The sequence below is a fragment of the Lolium perenne genome, chromosome 3, assembly GCF_019359855.2.
Source record: "Lolium perenne isolate Kyuss_39 chromosome 3, Kyuss_2.0, whole genome shotgun sequence".
Lineage (NCBI taxonomy): Eukaryota > Viridiplantae > Streptophyta > Magnoliopsida > Poales > Poaceae > Lolium > Lolium perenne.
In genome coordinates, this window is record NC_067246.2 from 307,858,726 (window position 1) to 307,878,054 (window position 19,329).

The 19,329-nt window shown below is 45.8% G+C and overlaps 2 protein-coding genes across 2 annotated transcripts; one reads left to right on the forward strand and one right to left on the reverse strand.

Moving 5' to 3' along the window:
* Positions 1-3,369: 3,369 nt before the first annotated feature.
* Positions 3,370-7,910, reverse strand: LOC127345377 (stearoyl-[acyl-carrier-protein] 9-desaturase 2, chloroplastic). The gene is made up of 3 exons (XM_051371854.2): positions 7,643-7,910; positions 4,544-5,042; positions 3,370-4,231 (listed from the first exon to the last, which is right to left on the reverse strand). The coding sequence occupies exons 1-3, from the start codon at positions 7,768-7,770 to the stop codon at positions 3,671-3,673; spliced, it is 1,188 nt and encodes a 395-aa protein (XP_051227814.1). The 5' UTR covers positions 7,771-7,910; the 3' UTR covers positions 3,370-3,670.
* A 9,659-nt stretch (positions 7,911-17,569) lies between these two features.
* Positions 17,570-18,353, forward strand: LOC127338823 (uncharacterized). The gene is made up of 2 exons (XM_051364792.2): positions 17,570-18,035; positions 18,293-18,353. The coding sequence occupies exons 1-2, from the start codon at positions 17,704-17,706 to the stop codon at positions 18,294-18,296; spliced, it is 336 nt and encodes a 111-aa protein (XP_051220752.1). The 5' UTR covers positions 17,570-17,703; the 3' UTR covers positions 18,297-18,353.
* Positions 18,354-19,329: the final 976 nt, after the last annotated feature.

Here is a 19,329-nt window from a genome sequence, read left to right on the forward strand (position 1 = left end):
TTGTAGTGGAATAAATATCCATGTGTGGTCGCAAGGCAGACCATATTTCGATATTTTAGAAGATCTAGTAATTATCCCTTGTTTGATGTGTTGTTGTGTTGGTTTTAGTTCCATCGGATATAACCCCTTAGATTAAATCACCTCTACCCAAAACAAGATTTTAACAAACGTCACATTGAAGTCTATAGCGCTTGACTTGTAGTTCAGTTCCATCAGCTCAAGTGAAACTTCAGCCTTTGTGACAAGCTTTATTTGAAAGCGCAAAAATTTCCTGGATTTTCTATGCATGAATGCAATGCACACATTTGTTTATCTCATTATGTAACTCCAAATCCTGGGATGTTACAGAATCACACCTTCAATTTTTCCATAAAACTTTACATGTCCAATTATGACGACGAGCATATCAGACACTATATTAAATAGCATGGGGTAATGGGTCACCTTGTCATAGCCTCTTCTTTGTCTCGAAGTAATTGCCAATGTTGTCATTGAATTTAATTGCTACACTACCTCGCGACACAAAACTATGGATTAAAGCACACGACTCATAAAAAAAATCTTTTATACTGTGTGTGCTAGAGGAAAGACCACTTAACTTTCTCATAGGCCTTCTCATATGCCTTCAACTTTTTTATGTAGTTTGTGAATAGTTTCATGAAGGATAACTACTCCATCTATGATGTTACGGCCTTGCATAAAAGCAGTTTGAGATGAACGAACCACATGGTCTGCCACTATGTTCAGCTTTATCGTAGCAGCTTTGGTCAAAATTTTAGAACTAACATTAGTGGCAGACCAAAGTTGCTTGGTTTTTCAATGTCCTGTTTCTTAATATTAGTTTTATTGTCATGTTCTTTAACTTGGGTGAAACACATGGGCCTATATTGCTGAATCCTTTTTGCTTCACTCAGACAAAAAAAACAGCATCACTAGCGGTTACCATTTTTCATTGTCGCATGCGTATATAAGTAAAATGGGTTCGATCAACTGATGCAATAGCTGGGAATATCCTTCCAGTAGTACTTGCGCAAGTAGCTACCTAGCTGACGGTATATGACTACATGTAAAGCGTAGAAAGAGAATGATAGGAGAAATGCTAGCATGATACTACTACTCGTGCATGGATGCTTCAAGTGGCGGTCGATCAGTTCAGTATATTGCTTCAAAAGTGCACTGCTATCCTCCTAGCATCTCCTGCAGGGAGCCGCAGCAAGCTAAAATATATTCTGATTCCTGTCAAAATAAAATGTATTCTTTCTTGCCTACGTACCTGAGGAGAGAGAGAGACGTATGGTAATATGGTGTGGTGGTAGATCGACCAAGCATATATGTCTGCATGAGAGAATACGGTCCCCAGACATGTTGATCAAATTATTGTTGTTTACCATTGCTAGCTCCGTATGAATCTGTCCTGGTGCTTAGACAGTGGGAAAAAACAAATTAAACTCTCCATGCCTCTGCATCCAGAGATGCACACGGCCAAATCTATGGTTGATCTTGAAACAGCAAGATGGAACAAATATATGTATCGAGCTTTTTTTTTGCTCACAAGATAATGTAGGGAATTGGTGCATGTCACAGCTTGGTTGGCTTGGAGAGTGATTGTGATATATATACTTTGCATTAATGCCTTGCATATTGATTTTGATGTTTTGTAAAACTAGTATTCTCTTCTTGCCAATACTACGCACTGTGTATTGTCGGCATACACATACGACAAAAGAACTCAAGTTTTGTCTCATTGCTTGAAGCATTCTTGATCTTTATCATTGTTGAAATAGTATATATATTCCAGCAGGAATTGTTGTATATTCAGATTATGATATCTTCTTAGGTGTGGATTTCCGCTAGTAGCAGCACGGTAGAATTGAGTGAGCTAGCGAGTTGCATTTTCACCATCATACTAGTTTAGTCGTTTTGTACTAATGTTTCTAGGCGACACGTGAAAGGACTATTTTTTAAGTCGCCGTTGAGAACCATCTGATAAAACTTCAGAATTCTTGCAAATGCAAAATGGTTGAGAGAATCTTGATCTGTCGGCTATAACTAGTTTTTTTTTTTTTTTTTTTGAAAGCATCGGCTATAACTAGTTGACCGAGAAATGACAGAAATAACAATCTATATGTAGACTGAGGCACTGTGACTTCTTTCAATAAGACACTTCATTTACTTTACCAATATAACAACATAATAACATGGTGGTAGTAGCAGCAGTATCTTAGAACAAGTGTGTACATACATTCAGAACACACTGCATTCTCTAGCGTCTACAGTTAGATGAAAAGCCAGAAACTGGAACCCTTTTTTAACCTGAACCCATAGTGCTGAACTGCTAATCATCTACTATGGCAGCTCACCTGACCTAATGCAGAAGCCATAGCCAATTTCCCCCCTTTCTATCAATTTTCCTTCTTACAAAAGTGACGAGCTAGCTAGCGATGTCCACATGTGCCCACTCTCCAGTTGATCAGATGTTCCAAATTCCATCTCAAAGTCATGTCGATCAGCTGCTGTTTCATGGGCAGATGTCACTTGGCTCTCTTTTCTGACAGCAAATGGAATGAGTTCTGCATTGCTTTAGGAAACTTGGCTATAGGCGTCACCTCCCTTTCAGGTGGCAGAAAGGATCACTGCGTCAGGCGGGATTGTGCCGATCTAGAGGCTTGAAGTGAAGCTCATGCCATGTGTCGGCAATCCAACCAGCATTCGTCATGAACAGAACAGAGGATCATGGCTCTCCTCTACTCTCATTTGTTTTACTTTTCTGAGCATGATGGCACAAAGGGAATTGTTCATTCGATAATTTGCTTTCATATACTTGCAACTTGCTGAAATTTTGGTTTATCGGCATTTTCAGACTTCAGCATTTGTTCTGAGCAATATCCTTGATAGGCATTTTCATTTGATTGGAATAGAGCCAGGTTGACCCATACTTGAGGTGAAGAAATTACCGAAATGCTTAACGAGTGGCAAACAGGAAGGCAGCCTAGTTGAGCTCAAATGCTGAAAACAGCAAGACCGAGAGGTCAGAAGCTGTTTTAGGTAGATCACTACTCAACTTGTGCAGTGTGTATGGCTAATAAACGAAGGGAACAAACATCTGTTCGAGCACCTGAGCATACATAACTGCATCATTGTAGAGCATTTCGTATATTAAGCCGTCTATACCAAGCATATTATGTGCGTGCCAACAATGGTATGCATTTGGCCCCATATCAGATGTACCGATCGGCCGCAGCGTGACAGATAGCAAACCACTGATTTATGCAAATACCAAAACATCACTGCCTGAATAGTGACCTTCAGTTGGAACTCTACATTATTTGACGCGGCAGATTTCGCCCAGAAAAAAGGAAGAGTTCAGAATGACAAAGTTCTCGGTCACAAAACTTCAACAGATCTGAACAACACAAACAGCACACGGAAAGCACACTGCATGTTCAGTTCATGTCCAGTCACCACAAGGCCAGCAGAAGTTGTACATCGGAGAAGAAAACAAAACTAAAACGCAGGCGGACATCTCCCTATCGCTATAAGGCACGACACTGACAGACTACATAACGAGGCAAAACCTGAACCTCGTTATCACAACGAGTCTCCACATTGATGGATGGCAGACGGTACTCAGGAAACCTAGAATGCAAGCAGTCGATAAGGCAGTTGGTGCTCACATCTGCACTTCCCTTCCATATACCCAGCTAAAGGGCATCTTACCGGCTTGCTTGGCTCTAGATTGGGCCCTCTCGTCCAACTTCCTGATCCTTCCAGCAAGGGTACAGAGATAGTCCTGTGCCTTATGTCCCTCGCCAGAAAGACCAGTCAGTTCAGGAACCTTCCACCTGCCAACAAGGAACTCGAGGATGTCGGCGTAGTCCCTTGCAGTGTAAACACCAAGCCTTTGTGCCACCATGGAGAAGTGGTCAAACAGCTTCTCATCTTGCCCATCAAACATCAGGTGGGCAGGCATTGCGATCTTCTTCCTCATCATGTCAGCTAGAGCAAGCACGGTGCCATCTGGATCAATCTCGAACAGCTTCTCAACAATCTTGGTGTATGCAGTCTCATGCCGCTTCTCATCTGAGGCAATGATACCACAGATCTGTGCGAGCTTTAGGTCACCAAAGTCCTTGGCATGGCGAGCAGTATTTCCATGCGAGATGAAGGTCGCACGCTCTTGGAAGGAGGTGTAGATGAAGCCAAGATATGGATTGTTCTCTGTCCTAGGATCCTGAAAACAAAACAGCAGACAGTAAATTTCACGTACATCTCTATGCAGTAGCAAACATGAACAAAAACAGTTAATAAAAGGTAGATTATTTGATGATGTCTCAACAAATTTTCTAAGAAAGTATCTTTACTGTTTACACATGCTCTAAGAAAAAGAATTTCATGAAATCATCACATGTTAACATGCCAACTAGGTAAAGATGGCGAAGGTAAAAAAAAAAAGAATGAGCAGGCGAACAAACATGTCACAGTTCAAGAAGATAGGCAGTAAAATAGCTAATAAAATAATTGGTGAAAGCTGTTGCCAACTTACCATTCCAGAGCCAATTAGATACTGAATTGTCTTCTCAATTTGTCTCATGTCCACTCTCCCAGTAAGGTAGAGATACTTGTTTAGGAGGTCACCATGCCTATTCTCCTCAGCAGTCCATGCTCTTGTCCAAACAGCCCAAGCGGTGGGGCTTGCACCTGTTTCATCTCGGACACCATCAAGGGTGTTAAGCATAGTCTGGTATGTAGGAAGAGCTTCCTCAGTAATCATGTCTCCAACCAAACAAACAAGATAGTCATCAGGGATTTCCTTGGCACGTTCTCTGAGTTCCTTTACTTCATCATGAAATCCATCAGATGCTGGATCAGGGAGGAAATCCTGTGGTTGCCAACACTTCTCGACTGGCTTAAGATGTAGCAAGAGATTATCTCTAGCCCAACCATCAAGAGACTGGAATATTTCCATCTTCTGAGGTGGCATTGAATGTGTAACCTGGACATGCACCTCTCTTGGAGGAGCAAACGGCTTCTTAGTCTCAACCCTGTAATATATAAAAAGAAACAATGTTCAGCAATACCCAGTACATCATGACTAGGTATTTGAAGCGAAAAATCTATGAGAAGACATAGGTAACCTTTTTATATTTTACTCAGCCTGCAAAGATAAATAAAATTTCTTCTACAGTAGAGATTTAAACCACTTATTTACCTATATTTTACAAAAGTATGCTATGCATGGTACATCAAAATAATGAAGAGGCATGCAATCAGTTCATACATGTCATGACCTTGGAAATTGCATAGTATTATGATCCATATTTAACTACCCCAGAGAATTAAGATTTTTACATTGAAATGAGCATAACATGGTCTGATACTTTGGACATATGACTGCAAGCAAAGGCTAACAACTAACATGCTGTAAATTTCTATAGGCTGGCAAAGATAATCGATCCGGTCGCTTTTTTTGCTGTCAGCTCTCAAAACTAAGTCAGTTTTACATAAGAAGCAGAGTACGCATTAAGATCAGATTGTGCACTAGGCTTCTAGCCACTAGTGCTGGCATCACTAAGGTTCTACTTCAGTTGAATCTGAACACATGCTACCAAACGATTACATGAGACTTGATCTCTCCACCAAAGATTACATGCCAAGATACAGCAGGCTGGAGTGCATACATCTAGTATTGTTGGGAATGATGTTAACTTCAGATATAATGCATTAGAGATGATAGCATACTTCATAAATGCAGATATACTGTTAGGTTAGCTTGCCCATGCTGCGTCCCATGCCAACCATGATGTGACTCCCATGACGAACATATTAATACAAAGATTCCATCTGCATTACTATTAGCTACTAGTGTTTCCTTGATGCCTAAGTCTCAAGTTCTGCATATCACTGTCACTGAGCACAAGCCTTGGATGGAGGAACAGTTAAGAGAATATAACGAATGGAAAGGGGACAACTAGGAGCAACCTGTCATGTTTGCTACTCTAACCTCCTTGCCGGATGTAACTCAAAAATCTACACGTCAGTGCGAACCAGCTCATTTGTGACAGAACAAAGTAGAAACCCCGCTAGGATGAACGTCAGAGAGCAGAAACTGGGATATCCATGTTTTCTGCCAGGTCTCATCATTTTGATATTTTTTTTCAGTGTGAAAACGTCAATGCAGGGGATTTCTAGTAACGGTTTTGCTAATTCTAGCTCTCGGTCAAGTCCTACACCATCGGATTGCATCGTGATTCGTGCACTTATGCAGGGACGGAGCTGGCGCATAGTCACCAGTGAATCCTTCACAAACAAGTGCTAATTACTGTTCATATAGATGGACTGACCCCGCTGCACAACAGGCTGACACCATGGGGGGTGGGTGGGGGGGGGGGGGGGGGGGGATTATTTCAGTTGCAAGTGAGGTTGCAACTAGCAAAAATGCCTTGGACCCTTGGATTTGCTCCATGATCCATGCTAACCGTGAGTTGCAACTAATATATAATGACATCAGTTGACTGAGAATTAGTTACACCCTTTTAGTAAACATAGGCTAGCCGCCGGCATGTAACCATATATGGTCATACGTGGTAGAATCAATATACAAGGACATGGCACAGCCAGACCATACTCCTATGTCACACTGTATTTAATAGCTTCAGGGACCCGTCAAGCGGGCAGATGAACACCAGATAGCCCTCGTTAACCTTCAGCAGCAGCAGCAGCAGTAACAACAACCTAAGACAACCAACGGTACCGAGCAACTCGAATTAAATCGCACCATACTGACACTGCTGACGGCATGGCATGGACCACCAGAGGCTACGGAATCAGGCCGAAAACGACAGTCCACCTCTGTCTCCGATGCAAACGAAGTGTGCTAGGGAGGGAGGGGCGGCGATGATTGCAGGTAGTTGGGAATGAAATCGACCTGAACCACCGATCTCCAGCAGCCCAGGACAGACAGCACAGCGAACTATAACTGACGGATGCATGGTGGTGGTGGTGGTGGTACTAGGTCCGGAGACGCAAACTGAAAGAAATTAAAGAGGTATACGCTCGCGGGGAGGAGGTCCCGGCCCGCAGAGTTAATGTGGAGGGAGGGAGGAAGTAAATGTGGAACGGACTGGCACTACTCGGCAGTTTGGGCCTAGACTGACTAGACGAAGGGAAGGAAGGCAGGCTGGGTCGGTGTCAATCGCACAGGGCATGCAGAATTAAATGGCGATTTGGTACCGGTGTTTGCGGCTGATCTGAGGCCCGACGAGGGAGAGAGAGGCCATGTGAGGACCGGACTGTGGCGGCGACACTGGGGCGTGGAGGTCGCGGCAAACAGGGACGAATCTGACAAATCCTGGCCTGACGCAGGCATCGGGACAGAACGGGGAAGAGAAGATGGAAAAAACAGAAGTAATCAGTCGAATCCTGAATTCCTGATCCGGCATTCCCAACGCAGGGAAGCGGAAGAGGAGCACCACGAAGTCTCAACGCATCACGGGGGGTTAACGAACGCGTTCCAATCCCGCGAGGGCGAGGCCAGCCGGAGCATGGCCGATCCATCCAATTCCAGTCCGCGGAAACCAATCTCACGGACAAGGATAGTGAAACCCGAGTTTATGAGGAGGGGAGAGAGGCGGCGGCGGCTTACTTAGCGGACGACGCGACGGCGAGGACCCTGACGCTGCTGCTGCGGCGGCGGCGCCCGCTGCCGGCGGCGAACGGGGAGGAGAGGCAGAGCGCGACGTCGTGGGGGCAGAGCGCCATCCTGGAGGCCATCCCCGCGCCGCCGCCGCCGCCGAAGCCGGAGACGAGGAGTGGGCGGGCGGAGGGAGATTGGGATGTGGGTGGTGGCGAGGAGGAGAGAGATGGGGGCGGGCGGGCGCGATCTCCACCTCAGGTTTTTTGGTTTTTGGTGTGGTGTGGCTTGGGCAGGCCACGGGTGCAGCACAACTGGCTTCGCTTCTGGACGCCGCCCCGCTCCGCTATTTATCTAGCCCTGCTAATTCTTCTCGATTTTACTGATTTGGCCTCGTCTAACTGATTAATATGGATATTACTGTAGGAGTACCATCTTTTTCTTTTCTTCTTCTTTACATTACACTGTCTCACTGGATCCCACGCTAGGTCGGCACTGCTAAAGCAAAATTGTTCTGTTTTCTGGCATGGGGAGGGAAGAGTCTAGATCTCCTTGGCGTAAAGTGAAAGACAAGTCTTCTCTGCTTTTTCCCGTGAAGACAATTTGTGTTGTTTCTTTTTCTTTTCTAGAGGTGGTCATTTTTTCTTGTTTAATTTATTTAATATATTTCTTCATTTCTCTAAGAAAATCATGGTAAAACTCTCTTGTTCTCTCATTTATAGCAAATATATAATACTAACATAATAGTATTATCTCTGTTTCTATAAACAGATGTCTAAGGTTTATCTAAATTTAGATGTATCTAGATGCTATTTAGTGTCTAGATACATCTAGATTTAGATAAACCTCAGACATTTATTTATTGACGGAAAAAGTACTATATATGAAAGCCACATGGCTTTGCTCGCACCGGCCTTCAAGGCATTGTTCGTGTGCGGATGAATAGTGTCTAGGGCTTGTCTTGTTTAATTTTATTATTATTTTACAATAATGTTTCCTTATAAAAAAAATCAATGATTCTTTTGATAATTTCTAGCAGTAAGTTCTCAACTTCGGCAAAAAATGTTAACTGTAACTTTTTAGTGAAAATATTTAATCTCGGCAGTAAATTTTTTGATGTTAACTATTTAGCGGAACTTTTTTTAGGATCATTAAGTATCTAATTTTTAAAAGAAATTTATCGCTATAAATCTTCAAGTTCAACATTAGTTTACGATGCTAGCTATCTATCTAAACGTAAATTTCCGAGAGGCGTTGCTTATCGAATAGTAATTATTCTTCACCTGTAATTTCGTAGAAGTAATTTCTCTAGAGTGTTTCTTCAACGGTATCTCAGCGCACGAACGATAATTATCTAACGTTAGTACTTCCGCACCTCTTTTTTTAAAATAAATGTTTAATCATTCATCAACTCTTTTATTTGGAAAAATTATTAATGCATACTCTAAAAATATACATTTTTTGGGGGGAACCCACACTACTTCTTTCTTCTACAACTTACAAAAATAGGTAATCCAATGTCGTTTCTTATATCTAGGGAAAAAATTGTTGTGTTTCTCTACAGTACCACCAGAAAAATGTATTTACGCTACCACTCGCCGCCCATTTTACATGGGAAAATACTCTTGCCTTTTTCTACGGTGTCTTCAGAAAAAAAATACTTACTACATCTTCCACCGCCTCTATCTTCCGGAGAAAATACTATCACATTCTTATGTAGCACCTCCGAAAATAAAGCACTTCACCATCCGCCGCCTCTTTTAGTCTCTATGGTATCTCTAGAAAAAAAATCGCTCTATAGTCCGTCACCTTTTTCAACAGTGGCACATTTCCCTTGATTAGTGTAGTGCTACTGGTATACTATCATATATTTTTGTTCACATCGCCCTACAATCATCATGTGATTTGTGTCATTACTATCCTCTTTTTTCCATCCCTTCACGAGCACCTACGGACGCTGGGAAAAAATTATGAGTTGTGCTGCTACAGTAGCACTTTTACGTCACTTGAACAGTGATTACATCAGTAGCACTTTTACAGTTCTTCAGTAACTCAGATATTGTGGGATTAAACCCACCAGATTCGAAGATTTGTCCTCAATCCAAATGGATGGGTCAATGCTAACGTTTTGGATGGGCAGTAGTACCTGGCCACAATTCAAACAGTTCCTATAAACTTTTATGTACTTCTTCTTAGTCTACTCCCTTCTTCCTCGAAATAAAATGTATAAATTTAACCAGAAATCAACGGATATTAATTAGTAAATTTGACTATTCGTGTAGACAAAAATATGAACCCCTAGAATGTATAATCAATGTTATCGGATTCATCGTAAAGCCTATATACATACGGTTTTGCTAACTCTCAGTCTGAACGAGAATTAGCTTGGTTGTCAGTTGATTTTCAACCATACAACGTATCAACCATATAACGTATCGTGATTCGTGCTAGCATTAGTTGCAACTGAGGTGTATTTTGTTTGTTGCTGATGGTGTTGTAGCTGGGGAAATACAAGAAAACCGGGTTATTGGATTGCCTCGAGATTCATGCTAGCCGATGCGGGTTGCAATTGAGATTCGATGATATGAGAATTAGTTCAGTTCTTAATCGACTGGAAATTATTCACACCAGCTGATTCTCGTAATATATTTCCTAAATCTTACAAATTTTTGTATTTATGGTGGTAAGATTGGTCAATCTTGCGGCACGTTAACCTTTTGGCTGCAAAAGTAAGACATTTTCTAACAAACGGAGGCAGTAGGTTGCAAAGGTGCACCCTAAATAGAATTTTAAAAAATGTTTGCCCAAGAAAAAAAGTACAAGTGAGTGAGCGTGCGGTGAATATATGTGCTGCAAGTGGTGGACCAGGACCGGTTTTAAACAAAAACCGTGGGCAGGGCAGGGCAGAAGCTAGAATCTTTTTCGTGGGTGAGAATATCGGTCCGGTGCTTTGAGACGCCATCGCTTTCTTGAAGGCAACGTGCGTTGCCCTCCGGGGGTTTTTCCGATGCTTCCTAGGCGGGGCGGCGCCTAGGTGGAAACTTGCAGGGGCACTGGTGGAAATTCCACACGCTTCTCCGGCCGTGCGCGCGACGGCCGGTTTGCTCGGCGGCGACAGGTGTGCGGCCGCCGGAGCATTGGCGCGTGAGTGCATGCATACAGGTTGAAAGCATATGCTAGTATATTTTACCGTGGCGTTTTCACGTGGCCGAGGTCGAGGCGCGGGCGGAGCAACGTAGTAGTACTAGTGCTGGTGGTCGATGATACCGAGGCGCGGACAGGACGATTCGGCGTCAGCGGAATCAGAGGTGTTGAGAGCAGGACGGATCGCGCGCGAGTGTGTGCATGCATGCAGGACACGGTGCGGCGGCTCCCGTGCCAAGTGTACGTGCTCCGTGCGAACAACGTCTCTGGACCGGGGTGTCTCTGTCTGCCCGCGCGCGGACGCATGGCGGCCTGGCCGGCCTCTCGCCGCACAGGCGAGAGAGCTCCTATTCCTGACAAGACCAGCGCTGCGCTCCTGAATAATTCAATGGAGAAGAGGTGGAGTAGCGGCACTACACGGATGCACGTCTCGTGTCGTGCGTAACCATGCATGCCGTGTCCATGCGTGCGCGTGCACCGCGGCGTGTTTGACGGTTTAGTCGTGCAATTCTTCTACACTACGGGAACCCGCCGACGTGCCGACGGCCCTCACTCGCCGTCAGCCCAGCAAAGTGGCCGTCGGCACAGCCTGGCCGTCAGCACAGAACCACCAGAGCCGACGGCCGCCGTCGGCACACTTTAGCCGTCGGCACAAACCCAGTCTGTGCCGACGGCACGTAGCCTAGCCGTCGGCACATGGACATATGGTGGGGCCACAGACAGCCACCGACAACGGCGTCAGCAGGTGGCAAACGGCGTGATGTGGGCCGACGGCCAGGCCGTCGGCACAGCTTCCCCGCCAATTTTTCCTTCTTCCCGCCCTTTTTCGCGCCATTCTTTTCGCGCCATTTCCTATGTAGGCCGACGGCCAGGCCGTCGGCACAGGTTCCCGCCAATTTTTCCTCCAACATTCCCGCCATTTTTCCCCGCTCCTTCCCTCCCGCCATTCTTCTCGCGCCCATTCTCTCCCGCCAATTATTCCCGCCGTTTCAGCCCTCGTCGTCCTATATATAGCCATGTCTTCTCAACACTAACATCACCAGCAACATTTCTCTCCTCATCAACTCTCTCATCCAAAAAACACCACAGAATCCTCTGAGCTCAGCTGCCGTCGAGATGGCTCCTCGTCGCCGTAGCAACACGGGCTTCATCGGCGTTCGCCAGCGGGCTGCGGGCCATTTCGCGTCCGAAATCTCCGCCGGTGGTGTGCGTGTGTGGCTCGGCACCTTCTACACGAAGGAGGCTGCTGCCCGCGCATACGACGTTGCGGCTTGGAGGTTTGGCCGGTCGCGCCACGAATTGAACTTCCCGGAGGTCAGGTCTCTGACGGAAGCCGAGAGTCTCTCTACTGAGCCGCTACTTCGCTCAGTGGGTGAAGCGCAGCGGTTCAGAGATGGCCAGCGGCGGATTGATACCACCGAGGCGGACGAGCAGTTCATGGCACAGTGGCGCAGAGACCATCCCGGAGACGTCGCGGCCACGCGCGCATTCTGGAAGGAGAAGCAGGCGTACAGGAGAGAGAGGAGGGCGGGAAAGCGGCAGAGGAGGGCCGAATATGACGCGGAGTACGCCAAAGGAGAGGCGTCGACATGGGGGGAAAATGATGAACGGTGGTTTTCGTACCTCTCAAGTACCGCTTCCGAGGACACCCCTAGCGAGGACGAAGATTTCGAGAACTGATTAGTATGTGTGTGTGTCGAGTCCGTGTGTCTAACGGGTCATGTGTCGATCCAGTGTTAAGTGCTTTGTTCGTGTGTGGGTTTAGTTTTTTAAGTGTTTTGGTTTGTGTGTTAGTAGTGTAGTTTTTAAGTGCTTTGCTTCGTGTGTGGGTGTAGTTCTTTAAGTGCTTTGGTTTGTGTGTGGTCTAGTTCTTTAAGTGTTTTGGTTTGTGTGTGGGTCTAGTTATTTAAGTGCTTTGTAACGTGTGTGGGTCTCAAGTTCTTAAGTGTATCATTATTGTGTGTCGTCAGAAATCGAGCATCGGAGGGTGGGAATGGTCCCAAAACTCAGGCAGATTATAGACTGTAGGGGTAAAATCCAGGATCTGTATGTGGAAACTCCTGGTACGGCTAAAATGGAGCCTATTTTATGGTAAAGTAAGCCCAACCTATGGTTTCCCATGTACATATGTCCTAAACAAACCAAAGCAAATAAAAAAATCCATTGTTACACCGTCACACGGAGAAAGCTATAGGGGTAGATCTGCGGGGTCCCCGCCCTAGGGTTTCCGAAGATACAGATCAGCGGAGCGTCGGAACCGCTTAAAAACTTGCATATGTCCCTAGCATATGTGCACAAGTGTGATGTAGGGTTTGGCTAACCTTGCATGTACCCGGCGTTGACGATTTTCGCAGACATAGGCCAGCACTTGGTGAAAATCCAGGATCTGTATGTGCAAACTCCTGATACGGCTAAAATGGAGCCTATTTTATGGTAAAGTAAGCCCAACCTATGGTTTCCCATGTACATATGTCCTAAACAAACCAAAGCAAATAAAAAAATCCATTGTTACACCGTCACACGGAGAAAGCTATAGGGGTAGATCTGCGGGGTCCCCGCCCTAGGGTTTCCGAAGATACAGATCAGCGGAGCGTCGGAACCGCTTAAAAACTTGCATATGTCCCTAGCATATGTGCACAAGTGTGATGTAGGGTTTGGCCAACCTTGCCAGTACCCGGCGTTGACGATTTTCACAGACATGGGCCAGCACTTGGTGAAAATCCAGGATCTGTATGTGCAAACTCCTGGTACGGCTAAAATGGAGCCTATTTTATGGTAAAGTAAGCCCAACCTATGGTTTCCCATGTACATATGTCCTAAACAAACCAAAGCAAATAAAAAAATCCATTGTTACACCGTCACACGGAGAAAGCTATAGGGGTAGATCTGCGGGGTCCCCGCCCTAGGGTTTCCGAAGATACAGATCAGCGGAGCGTCGGAACCGCTTAAAAACTTGCATATGTCCCTAGCATATGTGCACAAGTGTGATGTAGGGTTTGGCTAACCTTGCATGTACCCGGCATTGACGGTTTTCGCAGACATGGGCCAGCACTTGGTGAAAATCCAGGATCTGTATGTGGAAACTCCTGGTACGGCTAAAATGGAGCCTATTTTATGGTAAAGTAAGCCCAATCTATGGTTTCCCATGTACATATGTCCTAAACAAACCAAAGCAAATAAAAAAATCCATTGTTACACCGTCACACGGAGAAAGCTATAGGGGTAGATCTGCGGGGTCCCCGCCCTAGGGTTTCCGAAGATACAGATCAGCGGAGCGTCGGAACCGCTTAAAAACTTGCATATGTCCCTAGCATATGTGCACAAGTGTGATGTAGGGTTTGGCTAACCTTGCATGTACCCGGCGTTGACGATTTTCGCAGACATGGGCCAGCACTTGGTGAAAATCCAGGATCTGTATGTGCAAACTCCTGGTACGGCTAAAATGGAGCCTATTTTATGGTAAAGTAAGCCCAACCTATGGTTTCCCATGTACATATGTCCTAAACAAACCAAAGCAAATAAAAAAATCCATTGTTACACCGTCACACGGAGAAAGCTATAGGGGTAGATCTGCGGGGTCCCCGCCCTAGGGTTTCCGAAGATACAGATCGGAAGAGCGTCGGAACCGCTTAAAAACTTGCATATGTCCCTAGCATATGTGCACAAGTGTGATGTAGGGTTTGGCTAACCTTGCATGTACCCGGCGTTGACGATTTTCGCAGACATAGGCCAGCACTTGGTGAAAATCCAGGATCTGTATGTGCAAACTCCTGGTACGGCTAAAATGGAGCCTATTTTATGGTAAAGTAAGCCCAACCTATGGTTTCCCATGTACATATGTCCTAAACAAACCAAAGCAAATAAAAAAATCCATTGTTACACCGTCACACGGAGAAAGCTATAGGGGTAGATCTGCGGGGTCCCCGCCCTAGGGTTTCCGAAGATACAGATCTGCGGAGCGTCGGAACCGCTTAAAAACTTGCATATGTCCCTAGCATATGTGCACAAGTGTGATGTAGGGTTTGGCCAACCTTGCATGTACCCGGCGTTGACGATTTTCACAGACATGGGCCAGCACTTGGTGAAAATCCAGGATCTGTATGTGGAAACTCCTGGTACGGCTAAAATGGAGCCTATTTTATGGTAAAGTAAGCCCAACCTATGGTTTCCCATGTACATATGTCCTAAACAAACCAAAGCAAATAAAAAAATCCATTGTTACACCGTCACACGGAGAAAGCTATAGGGGTAGATCTGCGGGGTCCCCGCCCTAGGGTTTCCGAAGATACAGATCAGCGGAGCGTCGGAACCGCTTAAAAACTTGCATATGTCCCTAGCATATGTGCACAAGTGTGATGTAGGGTTTGGCCAACCTTGCATGTACCCGGCGTTGACGATTTTCACAGACATGTCCCGGCGGCCCCGTTTTGCACAGTTGGCGAAGTAAATGAAGTCATAAAATCGCGCGGAGCCGTGTGGCGTCATTTTATGTGTCCTAGCAACCACTGCAAAAGACGGAACTGGGATACGGCAATTATCTTGAAAAACCCTTCACGAACAGGGCTATCACGTCCGGAGTTCAATGGCTTTTTGGGGAAATGAGTAGGAAACGGCCCGTTTCACCACATAGTTTGTCGGAACGAGGCCATATTTGGCATGTGCGTGGGCCCTAGGATGGGAAGCAAGGCCCCGGTCGCGGATTTCCAATCCGAACCACGAGCGACGGTTTTTCCATTTTCGGGGTGCCGGAAGGGCTTTTTTTTGTGAAGCAGCTACATGGTGCGCATTTCAGTATTGCGCGGGACCTCCGCGCAGCGGTAGGATACCTCCTACGCACCACCTATCACATGCCATATGCACGCGGTAGCCATCTGGGAATCCCTCCCGCTTCCTGCGGTGTCCCGCCGAATCCGCTGGAAATGACCGGATTTGAACTGGGGCGACACTTTCCTTCGCTCAATAAATGGAGGGAAAAATGGTTTTAGGTCTATGACGCGTCATTTTATGTGCTAAATGTTTTCCGTTTCGCGCGTTGGCGGACGGGTGCAACCGCGCGCCCGGTACGGCCATACCGCATGTCCCGGCGGCCCCGTTTTGCACAGTTGGCGAAGTAAATGAAGTCATAAAATCGCGCGGAGCCGCGTGGCGTCATTTTATGTGTCCTAGCAACCACTGCAAAAGACGGAACTGGGATACGGCAATTATCTTGAAAAACCCTTCACGAACAGGGCTATCACGTCCGGAGTTCAATGGCTTTTAGGGGAAATGAGTAGGAAACGGCCCGTTTCACCACATAGTTTGTCGGAACGAGGCCATATTTGGCACGTGCGTGGGCCCTAGGATGGGAAGCAAGGACTACACATGCATCCTCCTGAGGGCAATAGAAAAAATTGGGTCAAGCCGCATGCCAACTACGTGCTTGATAGTCTCCAGAAGAAGGAGGCAATGATGTGGCTGAAATACGCCGTTATGTTCCCAGATGGCTATTGTTCGAATATGAGTAAGGGAGTCAATCTTACAACAGGAAAAGTAAACGGGCTCAAGAGTCACGACTATCATATATGGATTGAGCGACTGATGCCGGTGATGGTTCGAGGGTATCTCCCCGAGCATGTCTGGCGGGTGCTTGCGGAGTTGAGCCATTTCTTCCGCACGGTCTGTGCTAAGCAGATATGTGAGTCGGTGATTGCGAAGTTGCATGATCAAGTGCTGGAGTTGTTATGCAAGTTAGAGATGATCTTTCCACCAGGTTTCTTTACTCCGATGTTACATCTCATTGTGCATCTTGCGAACGAGGCACTCTTGGGTGGACCGGTGCAGTATCGTTGGCAGTTTTGTATTGAGAGAGAGTTCAAGTATATTCGAAACAAATGTGGCAACAAAAATAAGATTGAAGCATGCATAGCTGAGGCAACTATCCTCCGGGAGATGGCAGACGCCACGACAACGTACTATGCGGATGATGTTCCCACTATGCATAACCCGATATCTCGGTACAATATCGACGAGCCCAAGCATGACCCCAAGCTCCTCCTCTTCAAATGTCACGGTGGCAAGGCTGGTGCCTCTAAAAAGGGCATCTTGACAAAGGAAGAGAAAGATTGCATAATGTTTTATGTGGTTACGAACATGCAAGAAGTGCTCAAATTCATAAGGTAAAATGGTGAACAAATTACTTTGCAATTAGTAACTCGATTTTGGTCTAATACGTTTTTTCTCCCTTTTAGCCAATACAAGGATGAATATTGGACGAGATCAACGGATCCCTCTGATGCGGAGATGGAGATTCTTTTGAAAGAGAGTCGTCCCGGAAAGAAAAAATTCCTGGATTGGTTCTACGAAAAAGTAATTTCTAACAAGTCCCTTTTAGCCAATACTTTTGCAATCCGTGACCTGTCCCTCTTATTACACGTAACTAATGCAAAGAAACAATTTGAACTGAATTTGTAGGGAGGTGATCCCAACGTTGAGATGACGGATGAGCTGAGATGTGTTTCCCAGGGTTGCAACCGTAGAATCTCAATGTATGAGAAGTACGATGTGAATGGGTATCGCTTCCATACGTAGTATCACCGAAGAATCGGCCTAACCCAAAAACTATAAATACTGGGGTCTTCACCAAAGGATCCGATGACATAGAATACTACGGAAGGTTAGAGAATGTATACGAGCTGACATTCAATAGGACAAACATACAACTCAATCTCGTTGTGTTCAAATGCCACTGGTTCGACCCACAAGTTGGACAGAGAAGCACTCCTTCCATTGGGTTAGTTGAAGTTAGGCCTTCAACCTGCTATAGCGGAGCCGATGTCTTTGTTGTGGCTCACCAAGCCAAGCAAGTTTATTATTTGCCCTACCCATGTCAAAAGGAGTACCTCAAAGGCTGGGAAGTCGTGTTCAAGGTATCACCACATGGTAAGCTACCCATGCCCTCCGACGAGGATTACAACAACATTGACCCTGTAACATACGAGGGAATTTTTTATCAAGAGCAAGAGAACTTTGGGGATTTCGAAATAGAAATTGGTCTTGAGGACCTCGAGAACGAGGCACATCTTCATGGTGAAACAGTGGTGGACCTAAAGGACATACAAATGCTCACCAAGTTACATGAGGGCAATGGGTTCAATGATGAGCCTCCACCGGACATTCCCACCCAACCTCATTACTCACATGATACTGATAGTGATAGTGAAAATGAGAACCCAATGCCTCGTTATGAGAACCCAATGCCTCATTATGATAGTGATGATTCGAGGTGAGGGTCCTTTATGCCTTTATGCTTAGTATCTATTTTTCCATATGCTTCTTATACTTAGTATTTATTTTTCAATATGCTTCTTATGCTTAGTATCTATTTTTCAATATGCTTCTTATGCTTAGTATCTATTTTTCAATATGCTTCTTATGCTTAGTATCTATTTTTCAACATGCTTCGCCATATGTTTTTTTTTGCTTAGTGTCTACATTTTATTAAGGCATGAATGCTTACTTGTTTACTCTTTGTCAATGCAGGTGATTGATCAATATGAGCGGAAGCAAGCAATCCATGAACTCCATTTTGAAGAGTATGAGCCAACAGAAGTTCACCGGGACCACTAGAAGTGGAAGACCAACGCGTGCCAGCTCGCGTTACGTGGACGATGACACGGGTGGAGTTGGAGGTGGAGGTGTAGGTGGAGGTGGAGGACGTGGTGGAGGTGGAGGTGGAGGTGTAGGTGGAGGTGGAGGACGTGGTGGAGGTGGAGGACGAGGTGGAGGTGGAGGACGAGCTGGAGGACGAGGCGGAGGCGGAGGTGGAGGACGAGGACGAGGTGGAGGTGGAGGACGAGGACGAGGTGGAGGTGGACCTTTCCTTGGTGACATACCCTACGCACGGCGACGTGGCTTCCCGGTCCGCTCACACACAGTCTGCGAGGGGAGATGGAGGTGGAGATGGAGGTGGAGATGGAGGTGGAGGGGCAGGACGAGGAGGCGGAGAGGGAGATGGCGCCGAAGAAGTTGCGCATTCGTGGTGAAGCGCAAGTCCCTGATGAGAGGAGGGAGCCTACTAGCCAGGATGCGAAAGCCCTCATCATCCCGAACGAAAAAGAGTAAGTTTAATTTTGAACATTTAGATTCATTTTGCTATGTACTAATGTTTTCATTATTGTGCATAACTGATTGGCATACTAATGTTTTGATTATTGTGCAGCAATTGGACATATGACAAGGGGGTTTGCCAGCCGTCGAGCATGATTGGAGCTCTTATTAGGCGATGCTTGGCCGGGCTTTTACACTCCGGTCCCCGGCGGCGAGAAGAAGCTAGCCGAGACTTGGGCGGACTATGAGGCAGCTCCTTGCCCGGGCTTTGGGACAGCTTCTGACGCCGTGTACACCAAGTTTTGGGTAAAGCATGCTTCTCGAGTTTACTTCATAGTTGATGACCACACTATGCTAACTCATGTCTCTCTCACAATTATTCTTATGCATGATTGCAAACCCATTATAAGGTGCCTGATGATATGGTTGAGCAAGGGAAGGCGGTGCGACTAGGGCTTGTCGAGAGGTTG

What these genes read in the sequence shown, in the direction of transcription:
- LOC127345377 (XM_051371854.2), bottom strand. Translation starts at nt 7,770, where the DNA reads ATGGCCTCCAGGATGGCGCTCTGCCCCCACGACGTCGCGCTCTGCCTC. An exon ending in GCCGTCGCGTCGTCCGCTAA is followed by an intron (nt 5,043 to 7,642) that starts GTAAGCCGCCGC and finishes TATATATTACAG; the next exon opens with GGTTGAGACTAAGAAGCCGT. An exon ending in ATCTAATTGGCTCTGGAATG is followed by an intron (nt 4,232 to 4,543) that starts GTAAGTTGGCAA and finishes TTTTGTTTTCAG; the next exon opens with GATCCTAGGACAGAGAACAA.
- LOC127338823 (XM_051364792.2), top strand. Translation starts at nt 17,704, where the DNA reads ATGCCCTCCGACGAGGATTACAACAACATTGACCCTGTAACATACGAG.